General features: G+C 41.5%; 1 protein-coding gene across 1 annotated transcript in view; it reads right to left on the minus strand.

Moving 5' to 3' along the window:
* LCP1 (lymphocyte cytosolic protein 1) overlaps positions 1 to 15,168 on the minus strand; it is a 52,350-nt gene that overhangs the window by 1,824 nt on the left and 35,358 nt on the right. The window contains exons 11-15 of the mRNA XM_036078540.2: positions 13,900 to 13,978; positions 13,006 to 13,120; positions 11,957 to 12,090; positions 5,508 to 5,631; positions 2,660 to 2,784 (exon numbers count right to left, since the gene is read on the minus strand). Of these exons, the coding sequence (XP_035934433.2) occupies positions 2,660 to 2,784; positions 5,508 to 5,631; positions 11,957 to 12,090; positions 13,006 to 13,120; positions 13,900 to 13,978 (577 nt within the window). The remainder of the gene's footprint in view (positions 1 to 2,659; positions 2,785 to 5,507; positions 5,632 to 11,956; positions 12,091 to 13,005; positions 13,121 to 13,899; positions 13,979 to 15,168) is intronic.

Genomic DNA, 15,168 nt, shown 5'->3' on the forward strand with positions numbered 1-15,168 from the left:
GTTCCACATACCTCATACCATGTACCACATACCACATACCCTATCCTAGATACTCTGCAGAACTCATTCTTGGAATAGCTGGAGTCAGTCATGGCATCCTCCCACTTTTGTGGGCAAATCTTGGCCCAACAAAGCTCCTGACTCTATCAGACTTGCTGTCTAGACTCATGATAATTATCAAATTTATTATTTGTCTGTAGAGACCCCCTTAGCTCTTGCCACTTTTGATGCCTTCACCATGAGTGTTCTCTTGGGCTGTAGAACAGCAGAAAAAGTCATAGAACTGAATCAGAATGTGCGCGGGGAAAAGTTGGCAGACTCCATTTCCACCACAGGAACATTTTTACAAGGAAGAAAAGAGGGGAGATGCAGCTGTCATACTTCGACCTCACACATCAGCTTTATTCTTTGTTCCATTCCAGTCCTTGCCCACATAGGCATGTATTTATTTATGTTACTATAATACTAGTATAGCCAGAGTTTTATGCTACACATTTTTCACATAAGATTATTATGGCTCCATTGGAACATTTTGCTCGCTTTTTAATTATATGAAGATAATTTTTATGAGTTGTAATCTATTTTCAAATGAGCCCACACTACTACCTGGCAATTCTTTTATTCACCTCATTTATTATCTAGTAACCTCTTACAATGACTACTCGAGAGATCCTCCATTCTACCCACAGCCCCATTACTCCCTCTGCTCTGTAAACTAACTTCATTCTTCCTCTGTCGATCATAGTAAATGAAAAGCATCAGGCAGGCATAGTCCCCATTCTTTCTCCTTGCCCATTTCTCACTCACTTCTTCTATGTTAATTATTAATGAACTAAAAATGTACTTTTCTATTATAAAATATAAGAGGGAAGTTGCTGAAAAATTAGAAAAAAGAGCTTCAAAAAATCATGCAAATCTTGCCACCAAAACATAACCATTTTTAGCATCTTGTATAATCCCTTTCACCCATTTTTCTAAGGAATTTTGCATCATGCCCATAGAGACTAGTGCTTGGGAGGCTTCGCTCTGATGTCAGACTTTGAACCTCAGCTGAACCATTTAGCAACTGTAAGACCTTGGGCTCTGGAAACTAATTTAAGGAACTTTAAGTTCTTTAAACCTAATCACATTCCCCTTGAACAACTAGGCCCATTTTTGTTCTGTTTTGTTTTGTTTTAAATTTCTGGGTCTTCATTACGTATTCTTCCCTCTACCTGGAGTATTCTTTCTGCCTCCTTCACCTGTCTACCTCTACCCTCCTCCTTACTTGTCCCTTCAACTCATCTCACCTTAGATGTTACTTGCTTTGTAGAGCTTTGTTTCCCTTCCTGTCTCTTCCAGAGCACCCTGTATCCCCCATCTATCCCATCCATCTGTTGTAGTTACCATTTATAATTCCAGCATACAAGGAACACAGGCCCCCGACTTTCCCAAATTGGGAACAGAAAGAAGAATACTGTTGAGTTTATATATATACAGGGCTGCTGGGCACTATTCAACTTGTTAATTCTAGAACTTTCTGATGGATTGAATTGCATCTCCCCCCAAAAAAGATATAGGGAAGCCCTATCCCCTAGTAACTCTGATTATGACCTTCTTTGGAAAGAAAGTTGTTTCATAGTTAAGATGAGGCCATGCTGGAGTAGGGTGAGGCCCTAATCCAATATGACTGGTGCCCATAAAAGAAGAGAAGAGACCCAGACACACACACAGAAGGAAGACAGCCATGTAAAGTCACAGACACATAGGGGAGGTCATGTGAAGATGGAGGCAGAGACTGGAGTGATGCATCTATAAGCCAAGGACTCTGGCCGTCACCAGAACCTAGGAGAGAGGCAAGGGACAGATTCTCCCTCACAACCTCGGAAGGAACCAACCCTGCCAGCGTCTCAGTCTTGTGCTTACAGCCTCCACAACTATGAGAGAATACATTTCTGTTGTTTGAAGCTGCCCTGTTTGTGGTACTTGGTTAGGACAACTCTAGCAAATAATACAACCTGCTCCGAGAAAGGCATCACTCCGGCATATCGGTCAGCAAACTTTCCATAAAAAAAACAGGTAGTAAATATTTTAGGCTTTGTGGGCTTTGTCACAACTACTCAATGCTGCCCTTCTAGCAGGGAAGCAGCTAGAGAAAATATATAAATGAACAGGCATGGCTATTCCAGTAAAACTTTATAAAAGCAGACAACCATCCAAATTTGGCTCACAGACTAGTACGCTGACCGTCACTCTACATGGTAAGGCTGCCCTCAAGCAGCTGCTCCCAAGCTCATACAGACTGGTCTTGAACCCAAGTCCTGCCCAGTCATATCCATGGGTAATCACAAATGGGGTGTTTATATTTGGGCCTGGCATGGACTTTATTTAGGAAGTCTCTGATAGATTACAATTAGGAAATGGGTTTTATGAAACTATAGGCTTGCTTATCAACTGGAAGAATATTCTTGTTCTCTATCTTGCTCCCATTCTAACACTAGGAGTCTTAAACTGGTATTGTACAATATCTAAAGTAATGATGATGGGACACATTAAGTAAGGAGAAGAAAAAGCAAATAGTGCAATAAACTATTTGCACAAAGGCACAAGCAACAGACTTTACAGCTATCCAGTTGCCAGTTGGGTCCTCCTCTCCCTGGCCTCAGGTTTATTTACGTACTTTGCATTGTTGAGTTTCTCGTCATCATTCAGGTTTTCTGTCTTCAGAAGGTCATAGTTGATGGAACCTGGTTGAATGGCATCAATGAGATCCAGAACAGGCAGACTTGTGCTAATCTTTGGGTCCTGCACAGAGAGAAAGAGTTAGTTTCATCAATATGTCCCCCAGTTACTTCTGTTCAGCTCAAAGGAAGTAGGCGGTTCTCCCCTCTTAAATATGAAAGATATATAGCCTGGTCTGGGAAATGCCACAGCGTTCCACATGGGGTTTCAACTCAGCTGTAGTTTCTGTAGGCAGGGGTGTCACCAAGTTCCTAGGGGCTCTGTAGGTGGAGGAAACCCATTGTCTGCCAACAGGCAGGGAGTGGTTCTCACGGAGTGAATGGAAGGAAGTTTGTAGGACATCCCGGAGCTGACTGGCAGGGATCGTGATGAGGACCCAGCTGGGCAGGAGCTTCATGAAGCACATGCTCCTTTCTTGGAGACCTCAGGGAAAGAATAGCATCTGTAGGTCCAAGGAGGCGGTTACGGCAGTGTGATTAATATGCAATGACACTAACTAGTACCGGTCAGTGCCTCACGGTTTGCCCAGAACTTCTCGAAGGTTACTTCATGTGTCACCACCAGCCTCAGGTCTAGGAATCTCCTCTTAATGGACAGTGTGTAAAGGGAGTTTCTGAGGTTCGGTGACTTACTGGTAAGTGGTCGGGCTGGCATTTGAACCTAGGTAGTCCGACTTAAGAGCGTGAGCTCTTTCTTTGGCATTGAAAACATTTTCATGTTCACACCTAGAGCTGCGAGTGCTCCCGTTTGCTGTCCCCTCTCCTGGGCACCTGTGAGCGCACGCATGGAGAGGCGACTGCGCGTGACCCTCTGAGCACAGTCAAATCCAAACACTGCACACCTTGAGGGTTCAAATCAGAATGCATTCTTAGCAAGAACAAGCTACAGGACCCCTGCGAGATGCTAGGTCTCTAGCATCGGTCCTCTGGAGGAGAGGAATGATATTTTAAAAAATATAATGGGTCCATTTTTATTTACTCCTCGGTAATGTGAGGACTATTACAAAATTAAAATCACTATGTAATCGTAATCTAATTTCCAACATTAGCCTGAGCTTCTATCTCCACAGAACCTTTTGAAGAGCCACGAGGGAAGCAAAATGGAGGGATGTGAGTTTGGCCTCCTCCCCTGCTTTCTGCCCACAGTCTTGTCAAAGCGCTGACAGGCAGAGCTCGCTAGCATAGATTGGGGGGCGAGGGGGACCAGGACTAGTTCCAAAATGGTTAATCAAGAGTGAACTGTGTTCATTTTTTTTTTTTAAGGGTTTCACTTAAAAGGAATGTGGGGCTAATTGGACATTTTCCTTTTGTGTTTTATTTATTTATTTTTTTTTACTTAATCAATTCTATAATGACTTTATGAGAAGACAGGAGAAAATTAGCCCAGAGCGACACAAGGAGTAAAAGAGCTGTCAAACATTCTCAAGAGTGAGTCCCCACGAGAACAGCCCAGAAGCCACAGGGTGCCCTAATGGGCGGCAGCGGCCGCTGTTGTACGGAGAGATTGCACCCCCAGGCTACCAACCCGAGCGCTGCAGATAAGGCTTCAGTGACCCTGGCTACACGCTGCTCTGTAACCTGCCCTCGCAGGTAAAGGCGCTTTCTGCTCACTGATGGATCATCTCCTGCAATTACTAGCTGTAACCTCAATCACTTGAGCTCGTTTCCTTACCTATAAAATGAGGTAGCCAGTAAAGCTGCCTTCACGATGTTGGTGAGCTGACACGAGGCATTACAAACAAGGAGCCCCTGGTGCTCAGGGCACAGTCCCTATTGAGAGTGTTCCCAGATTTGGCCTGTTGTCTGCTTTTATAAATAAAGTTTTATTGGAACACAGCCATTCATTTATATATTTTCTACAGCTGCTTCCTTGCTGCAACAGCAGAGTCCAGACAAAGTCTGCCCTTCCAAATCTTTTTTTTTTGGAAGAACTTGCTCACGCCTCTCACCAGCCTCTCTGCTCCTACCTCTGCTCAGCTCTTCAGACTGAAGGGTAAGCTAGAGGAGAGACAAAGGCGGCCATTATCTGTGATGAGCTCACAGGGAGTGGACGCTCCTGGTAGAGCACAACTCAGAAATACTGTCTGCTCTTTTTGGTGGGTGAAATTTTAATTTTTTTTTTCTTGACTTTGAAGCAGAAGACTGAATCATGACAAACTGCCTCACCAATCATGTTAATACAAACTCTGAAGGGATCCCTCCCCCTAATTCCTGACCTTTAAAACAAAACAAAAGAAAAAAACACAAAAAAACCATAGTTAAGATGGCACAGACATTATGACATGAATCAAGTGCGCAAGTCCCTAGAGGAAGGATCCAGCTAATGTATGAAACATGAGTTAAGAAATTTAATAAAGTATAATGCAGTTTTTAATAAAAATGGGATTTGGATACAAGTACACAACTGCTTTTCCCCCAAAAACACCACATGGGAGATCTTTTAGCATTTTATATTCCACCATCATTAAGATCATAATCTGAATCATGAAGCTGTGTGCATTTAAAAAATATTATCGTATTTTATGTTACTTTGGAAGAAAAATGCCTAAAATAATGGGTTTAAAATGATGGGTTTTTAAAATTAGTTATTACAGGAGAAAGTGACAAGAAATTTGTCAATGAAATGGCCCATGAACACCAAAACAGTAATGGGTCATTCAAGCAAAATCAAAATTGGAGGGGGAGCCTCAGACACCTCACACTCAAGGTCACTTTAAAACAGAGTGAAAACAATAAAGATAAGCATAGAGCTCAGGTGGCCGTGAGCAGTAGACTAAGACTTTTTACCTTGAAACTAGAGATGGATGAACTTTTTGCTGCTTCCTTCAATGTTTCATTCACCCAGTTGACAATAATGTCATCATTGACCTTCTGCCCGCCTCCAATTTCTTCAAGAATATTCAACGTGTACCTGAACAAAATCAAGAATGATTTCTGGGAAAAAGTCGCTAAGGAATTCGATAACACAGAAAGTAGCCAGGGTACAAATGTTCTTTTCTTTCTAGGTATGCCTCAGAAGATAGCCTGGACACCATTACATTTGCAAGGAAAAAATAAAATAAAAACAACATTATTTCCTTTTAGACATAACTTAAAATGTAGCTTTGTGGTTATTATCATGAGATGCAGAGCAAATGCCTCCTTCTAAGCACTGTCATTGCTCTGAGTAGGAAGGGAAAGCAGAAGAGAGGGAAAGCAAAGCAAAGATTCAAACCCGTGACACTTTTCTTAAAGGAACCACAAAAATGGAGGGACAAGTCAATGTTAGAAAAACCCAAGGGGCCAACATAATAAAGGAAAAATAGAAAAGAGTTCCCTTCTTATACCATAAAAGTAGAAATATTAGGAATACACAGACCAAAGTTAATCTTTAGTCTGAGCCTAAGAATCACCTTAGATGCATACTGTTATGAGAATTGGGTTTTTTGGGGAAAAGATTAAAAAGATGCTTCAAGGGGGGCCTGGGTGACTCAGTAGTCGGGCATCTGCCTTCAGCTCGGATCGTGATCTCAGGGTCTTGGGATCGAGTCCCTCATTGGGCTCCCTGCTCAGCGGGAAGCCTGCTTCTCCCTCTCCCACTCCCCCTGCTTGTGTTCCCTCTCTCACTGTGTCTCTATCAAATAAATAAAATCTTAAAAAAAAAAAAAAAAAGATGCTTCAAGCTCTAGTAAATCAAAGAGTAGAGTGGTAGGTGCAATAACTAGTATAACTTTCTCCCAGGGAAAGCAAGGAGAAAGTCAAGGTGAGAAATACTTAGTTTGGGCCCAGAGATGGGACCAAAGCCTAAGGAATTAATGGGTATGAATGGGATAAGGCTCAGGTAGATTTTCAAAATAATCCTATCCTGGAAAAAGGCCCCAGTTTTGATCAGTTCTTGAGATGATGTTTTATGGCATCACTGGCTTCTTGTTTCCTGATAGGAAGCATGGGTATTGAGTTATGAGCTTTTACCGTTAACAGTGAAGCATTTCCGCCTGGTGAACGTGGTAAGAAAAGGCAGGTGAGTGCACACTTCATCCGTCATGTCTATGTACTGCCTCATGGGACAAATGGAGTCTGATCTGCTAGAGGCTCCACTCGTCTCAGGGGTGAATTCTCACTTCCCTTTGTCAGGATGTCCATACTGCTTTGTTGACAGTGTAGGGGCCAAGGGCATAAAGATTATTTTGACTTAAAAGCAATCAAAACCCAGCAGATTCAGGAAAAGCTCTTTACCTCCCTCCAGACCTGCCGAAAAGAATTTAGATAGAGGACCTACTCCAGGAAGAGAGCTATCAACATAGATAATTGCATTATACTATGAACGACGTATGGTAGATGGGGGGGAACCTAGCAAGGCCTGTTTGATCAAAGTTCTCTATGTCCCATGTTTCTGAGTGGCCCCACCAAACATCCGTTTACCAAACATTTACCCTCTTCATCTTCCTGTGAATTACATTCCTTTCCTTTGAAGTCCCAGACCCCTACCCCTTCTCCTTAGTCCAGAATGATGTACAACTTCATTTCGCCTGACCATCTTTGGAATTTCCACGTCTGTGTGGTTTCCTGTTCATACAAAATTAAATTTGCTTTTCTCCTATTAATCTGTCTCATGTCAGTTTGACTCCTATGCTGGCTAGAAGGACCCTGAAAGGCAGAGTAAATTCTTCCTCCCTGACAACACTCTCAAGTGGACAGAAGCTAGGGAAGAAACCGGTATACACAGGCTCACCTCAATACAAAAATCTATCTGTGCAAACACAAAAAGCCACCGAGGACCAGGGAAACTGAGAGGCATACAGAAAAGCATGGAGGCAGCTGGCTGCATTCAGGGGTCTGAGTACAGTCCCTCATGGTGGCACAGGGTTCTGGTGAGTACAAAATTGCCCTTCGCCCACCTCAAGGGAGGTGTGGTGGTTTAAATGGAATTGTATACCCACCTGTAAGTACAACGGTAAAAACAAAGGGAAGAAAGGACAGAATTAGGTTGGAGTCTCCACTCTGGACAGTCCACTAAAAGCACTAGCTATAGATTCAAAATGTAAAACAAAAATCAATGTGGCCCAGGTCTACCTAGGATTTTCCTTGTGAGATAATCACTCCATACCATCAAACATGTTTTGGGGCAACAGTGCTTTTATTAACTGGAACCTCCAGACAGGATCCCCAGTATCACTGGTGCTTGCACACTGCCCTGTGCTGAGAAACCATCGGTCACAGTGAAAGGGTGTCGCGAGCCTTAGCTTCAGCCAGTGCCCGATTCAACAGAAGAGGATGGATGAGGTGTGCGTGCGCAGCGCCGAAGGGGCTGCGATTATTACTTGCTTGCCTTCCTGCCTTCCAATGCTTGTTTGATTTATTTAACATTTGACCCAGAGGGACCAACCATGGTGTTTTGTTTTGCAAGGACCTAACCCAAATTCATGGTCCACAGCCTGTTTGATCTGGGGTGAATTTCTCATTTGCCTGCCTCTTTGTTCATTTGCTGGAGTCTGAAACCGCCGTCTGCTGGCAGCTTCCTTCCTTCTAGCTTCTGTCTCCAAATTTATACATACACTGTTTGCCAGCTTTCTGACCTGAGAACGATTTCTAGGCTCCTGAAGGGGAGACGCAGGTTTAAGCACACATCTCTCATTTGTTCTTAGGGGGAAAAAATGACACATCATTTATTGTCCAGATAAATGGCCAAATTAGCACATCTGTGCAATCCAATGAAATAAATTCCAGCTAGAACTAGCTCTAAATTTAATAGATCTGTTAATGTGTGGCACAGAGAGGAAAAGGATCCCCTCTGGTGGCATTTACATAATTATCAGTCATTCCATCGCCTTCAACAGTAATGTATTTCTCTGTCCACTTTCTTATATGCACCATTCTTGAGTAAACACTCATGAGAAATGTGAATGATTAGCCAGGTAGGGACAGCAGGCTGCAGTCTAGACCTTATCGTATATAAACCAGCTATCAAGTACAACATCGGGCCGCGTTTCTATAAGATTACAGAACAAAGATGATATTACAAGGTGATTTTCAGGTATTATGAAATTCAAAATGGCTAGAGTTGGCCTGAGGGTTTTTTTTTTTTTTTATCATTAAAAGAGAAAATATCAAAGATTATCTCATATCCAAACCCAAAAGTCAACTTAACCATTGCAACTAGAAAGATCTGTTTTGTTTTTTAAAGCAATCAGTAGCCCAAGTCAGTCTATTAAGAATTAAAAACACACATGAAAGACAATAGAGACTAGGTCACACGTTTCTGAAAATACACTGGTGTGGCAGCCCTTAGGGGCTTTCAGTGACATCCTAGATGTATGCAGCAAGATAGAAGATGGGGCTCAAGTTCCTTTAGCTCTGGAGTTTTCTGTCCCAGAAAAGCCTTATGACATCTGCCTTTAAACTTCAAGGAGACCCCAGTTTAGAGATGAGTAGTAGAGCGCTATACTTGGTAAAGCAAGTGTGAATCAGGTAGCAAACTCCATCATGATCACTTCTGATTATACCACATCACCTGGAAACACTGACATACTTAGAGGGCCATTATGAGTATCATGATCTAGAGACAGTGGCTTGGGAATAAAGCTGAAGTGCCTAGAGACACTACACACCTTGTCTTTGCCATTCACTTGTGAGACATCATGTAATGTGACATGTGGTTTCTGGAACTTCCTTCCAGGTAGAAAATGAATTAAGTCACAGTGACATAGGCTCTAATAAAGGGATGTAAGATTTCTGCCTGGTCAAGGCCACCAGGATAGGGGGAAAGAGTGAAACATTTAAAAGCAAACTATTTTACACTTAAAGATTTGCTATCTTAAATTCTTCCCAAGCTCATGCTTTTGCACCAAAAATCGTTTACTTTTCTTGTATTTTCTATTTATATATTACATTCTACCTTGTCAAAGGCTCTCACATTAATTCAACTCTAAAAGGTATCTAAAATAGTCTTGTGACGAACTAGCAGGAAATTCTGCTTCTGGCCATGGTGTGGTAACGGGGACCGGCCTTACCCTTCTGCCTTACTGGACAAAGTAAGCACAAAACAGTGGTCCCTGAAAGAAGGAAAGCAAACCTGGTGAGCCCTAAGACTGTAGTGCAGAGAGAGAGAGAGAACCCGAGCAGAGCATAGCAGTCCCCCTGAGTTGAGAGGACAGGATTGAGAACTCAAGGAAACCAAGGTGCCTGAAATTTGTGGGGCAGAATACCAGAGAGGAGAGAGCTGCCTGGAGAGGAAAGAGTCATCTAGAAAGAAAGCTCCAGACATCTTCAGAGGGTTTGCCATAAGTCTTTAGCTGAGTATTACTCAATGCATGTGTGTGAGCAAACTACCAGAGACTGGGACAAGAACTGTCAGAAACGAATGAGCAGAATGATTCGCAGAACAAACACAGCACTGGAAATAATTTGGTTCCCACCAGTCAGAGTAGAAACACCTCACAATACCTGGAGCATCAAGTTCAATACTCAGAGGAGATTATATCAGTACTGAGAGACAAAATTAGCTCAAGACTATTTAAACTTTTAATAAGCCTCAAAAGGATCAGACTATGTTTGAGTAACTTAACTGCATCCCAGGACAAAATTCAAGAATATTTAAAGGAATACAGAAATACCAGCACACAGCAAGGTGAAATTCACAATGCCTCACATACAATAAAAAATTAGTAGGCATGCAAAGAAGCAGTAAAATATGACCCAAGATGAGGATAAAAATCAATTAATAGAATCAGACCCAGAAATAACAGCTACTATAATTATGTTCTATATGTTCAAGAAGGTGGAAGAAAGAGACATGGGAGACACTGAAAAGACCCAAAATTTTTATACATGAAAACTGTAACGTCTGAGATAAAAAAAAATATATACACCGGATGGGACTGATACAAGATTAGACATTACAGAAGAAGAGATTAGTGAATTTGAATACCAAGCAATAGAAATTATCCCAAATGAAACAGAGAGAGGAAAAATCAAACAGAGGGGAAAAATGAATAGAGTATCAATGAACTTTGGGACAACTTCAAATGACCAAATAGGTATGTACCCGGAGTACCCCCAGAACAAATTGGGGTGAGTTGTACAGGAAATATATTTGAGGAAATAAAGACCAAAAGTTTTCCATATTTGATGAACATTACAAACCCTCAGATTCAAGAAATTCAACAAACCTCAAGCATGCGAAAGACCAAAGCCCATTATAATCCACTTGCTTAAAAACAGTGGTAAAGAGAAAATCTGAAAGCTAGAAAAAAAAAGACATTATATACCAAGGAATCAAGATAAGAATGACAACAGAGGGCGCCTGGGTGGCTCAGTTGGTTAAGCGACTGCCTTTGGCTCAGGTCATGATCCTGGAGTCCCAGGATCGAGTCCCGCATCGGGCTCCCTGCTCAGCAGGGAGTCTGCTTCTCTCTCTGACCCTCCCCACATCATGTGCTCTCTCTCTCTCATTCTCTCTCTCAAATAGATAAATAAAATCTTTAAAAAAAAAAAAAAGAATGACAACAGATTTATCATCGGAAACAATGCAAGCCAGAAGGCAAAGAACACTATCTTTAAAGAACTGTAAGAAAAAAAACTATCAATCTAGAATTCCACAGAGAAAATATCTTTCAAAAATGAAAAATGAAATAAAGACTTTTTAGACATCTAGAAGCTAGAATGCTTCCTCCCCAGCAGATCTACACTGTTAGAAATATTTCAGAGAGAAGGCAAATGATATCAGATGGAAATCTGGATCTACACCATGGAAAAGCACTGGAAATGGCAAATGGGTAAGTATAGTACATATAGCACATTTCCCTCATATTTGGAAAGCCTCTTTAAAAGATAATTGACTATTTACACAAATCTAAAAATAAAAGTTTGGAAAAAGACATGTATGCTAAAATTAGTCACGAGAAAGCTGGAGTGGCTATATTAACATTAGAAAAAGTAGATTTCAAAGAAAATATTACCAGGAATAAAGAGGGTCACACCATAATGAAAATGGGGTGATTCATTAAGAGGACAAAACCATCTAAAATGTTTAGGAATCTAATAAAAAAGCTTCAAACTACCTGAAAGAAAACTTAAACGACCTGAAAAGAAACAAAACAAAACAAAACAGAACAGGAAAATAACAAAACACTCCTTTGGTTTTAAGTTTAGCTTAAAATATCATTTTGCTGGTTCAAACCACATTCCTGAACATTTGCTAGTATGTTTCCTGGTCAATAATATACTCAATAAAAAGTCATTTCCCTGAGTTACGTTACCTTCTCATTAACTGCCAAATCAAGGCTAATGTTAGAGTGCGGTTTCCTTCATTGAGATCTTGTCCCCCGATGCCAACCAGGGAGAACTTAGCTTGATTCTTCCCCAACTCCACTGCATAGTTACAATTTTCAAGCTGTTAATGAGCAAGAAGGAAAACATTCTAATGTCATCATCTCTATGATGAGAAATACAAGATACTAAAAATAAAGACACAAAATGAAATAAATGTTGTCAGGCTGAATGATCTCTCAATGATCTCTCAAGTCTTGCCTGGTTCTGCAATGCTAGGGTTCTAAACTAGTCCAAGAATTTCCCATCTTTTTTTTTTTTTTAATAGAACCCCTCACTTCCACCAAAACATATTCATAGTGTAGTCTAAGTGCAAAACCAAAATGAATTCATTATTATGAACACTGTCATGGCTATATCACACTCCAGAAATAGAGGGCCATGCTCAGTTACCTGTTCATGGTATTCCTGAAACAGCTGAATGCATGGAGATTGTCATGGAAAATCTGGATTCTCCATCCTACATGCACATAATGGGCTGACATGTGGGACAGGGAGGTATTCCCGTGGCTACGCTTGGATCATTAAGAGCCAAAAAGACAAGGAATGGTGAGAGATATGTGTGCCAAGCCCATTGCTGCTTTTACAAAACAGTATGTTCCCACTGTGTTGACATTAGACAAACTATTTGTACAAGTCAAACTGTCAGTACAAAGCTCTAATTCTTTAGGAAATTAGAATAAGGATCCTGCTGGTGGAAAAGCAACCCTGTGGCTCTGCTTGCACTAATTATCTTAATTAGAATTTTTACAACATAATGTTTAAAGACATCCAACATGGAATTATAAATAAGTAATCAACTGAAATAATGGACTCACTTTAATGAAACCATTCAGGCTTCTGATTGCTGTGCTATAATTTAATCCCTGGATAAACATTACTTATCTAAGTTTGGCCTCCTAATAAAGTATTCACAGGGTGCCCTTGCAGGCTGATGACTTCACCTGCCTGTTGGAACATCTGAAGAGTCATTGTTTACCTTCTTCATGTTGCCCCCCAGTTTGGGGTATGGTGGTTTGTTTACTCTGTTCCAATCAACAGGGACTTTAATCTTTTCATAGAGCTGGAAGATGACCAGGGCATCTGATAAGTCACTGGACAAAAACAAACACAAAAGAATTCTCAGATAACCACCATTTATTAAGGGCCTACGGTGGGCAGGCACTTCCTTATATATCAGCACAAGGAACGTTTGCAACAACCCGACAGAAATTGGTATTCGTAGCTTCATCTTTAGAGGTGAAGAAACTCTGACTTAGAGAAATTGAAGAAACTTACTCGAGGTCTCTCCCAGCTGTGGCTACCTGTGCCCCTGGAGCTGGAGCATGCTGCCTCCAGGAAAAGAAATATGGCTCCAACAAATGGCACAGGAGACACGTCACCATAAACTTAATATTTTTTTGTTTTGCCTGCTTAGGAGCAGATCACAGGCTTACAACGTGTAGTAAATCTGTCCTTTTGCTGGGTTATGATTTTGTACTGAAGTGAGTTTCTCAGCTAAAGAGCCAACACCTGCAGCTCAATTTGGCACTAGCCCCTTTCTCATCAAGGTGCACACATTTGTGAAGAGAACTGCACACCACAGAGATATTTGAAATCGCGGGGATCTTCCAAGGTCTAGGTGTCTCCCATTAAAGATGAGTCCCGGGGCACCTGGGTGGCTCAGTCGTTAAGCGTCTGCCTTCAGCTCAGGTCATGATCCCAGGGTCCTGGGATTGAGTCCCGCATCCAGCTCCCTGCTCGGCGGGAAGCCTGCTTCTCCCTCTCCCACTCCCCCTGCTTGTGTTCCCTCTCTTGCTGTCTCTCTCTGTCAAATAAATAAATAAAATCTTAAAAAAAAAAAAAAAAAAGATGAGTCCCCACATTCTCTTACCTGTACAAGTGATTGACTCGAGGGTTAACGCCCAAGGAATTCATCCAGTTCCTAAATGTCCGCTCTTCCCTCGTCTCACCTAAATTAATGAAGACCTGTTATCTTTCGGGCCCCTAGAAAATATGCCTTTTTTATGATCAAAGTTTAACTAAAGAGGCTATAATAAAAATTGAATCTAGAATGAAAAAACCTCATTCAATAAACCTTAATGGATTTGGATGAGGACTGTTATTCTGTGTTCGTTTTTTCTTTTCTAGTCCAACTCAGCGAGTGTTTCTATAGCATCTGTTAGTAGGGCACAAGTTCCTGTGTGGAGAAGCAGTTCACAGTCGGCCCCCAAAAGCTTACATTCTTTCAGGAGAAACAAGACTTTTAGGCAACAAAGTGAGATCATGCAAGCCCCAGGGCTAACACATGAGGTGAACATATTTGCTCCTTGAGTTGAAATAGGAGAGAGAGCAGTTTGGAATGGAGTGGAGTTTGAGCTTCACCTTACAGGGCTAGTAAAACCCGGACCGGAAGGAGGAAAGAGGAGAGGATTTGAGGCATCAGGAAGTAGTGGGAAGAGAAGACAGCATACATAGGAGCATGAAGGGAGTGACAGACGAGGTCTGTATTAAAACCATCAGGAAGTCATTTTTCAGAATCTGTGTGATTCGTGGAGAGAAGGCTGCTTGGTGGCTGCAACCAGAATTGGGGCTCTCTGAACGCCAACCACCAGATTTGGGTTGATATATTAGACAATGCCAGTCATCATAGGTTCTTTTTGTTATTACGACAATAAGTTCTTGAGCAAGGCAGAGATATAATGAAGACGGAAGTGTGATGTGCCTGGCAGCAGGGTGCAAAATTACTGAAGGGCAATATGCATTTAAATTAAATACGCAGAGGGGATGGTGTGTCCACCCGCACATGGGCACATTCAAATGCTTGATAAATGGAGGAACAGGCCCCTAAGACCTATTGAAATGGTTGATGTGTGATTTAGTAAGAGTCCAGAAAGCAGTAAGGAAAAATAACAATCTAAAAGCCCTTCTGCAGGAAGAATTGTTAGTATTTACTAATTCAGTAGATTTAGGGGTGAAGAAGAGGAAAATATCAAAGTGGGACCCAGGGTTTTGGAGACTGAAGAAAAAAAAAGTGGTATGATTAATGAAAATGGAGAGTTTCTACAGGAGATGGGTGGGAGGTGGGGAGGGCAGAAGTGCGCCACAGGGAGGAGAAATGATCATTTCTGTTTTGTATATGCTGAATTTCAAGTGATAGCAA

Source organism: Halichoerus grypus, chromosome 4 (assembly GCF_964656455.1).
Source record: "Halichoerus grypus chromosome 4, mHalGry1.hap1.1, whole genome shotgun sequence".
NCBI lineage: Eukaryota > Metazoa > Chordata > Mammalia > Carnivora > Phocidae > Halichoerus > Halichoerus grypus.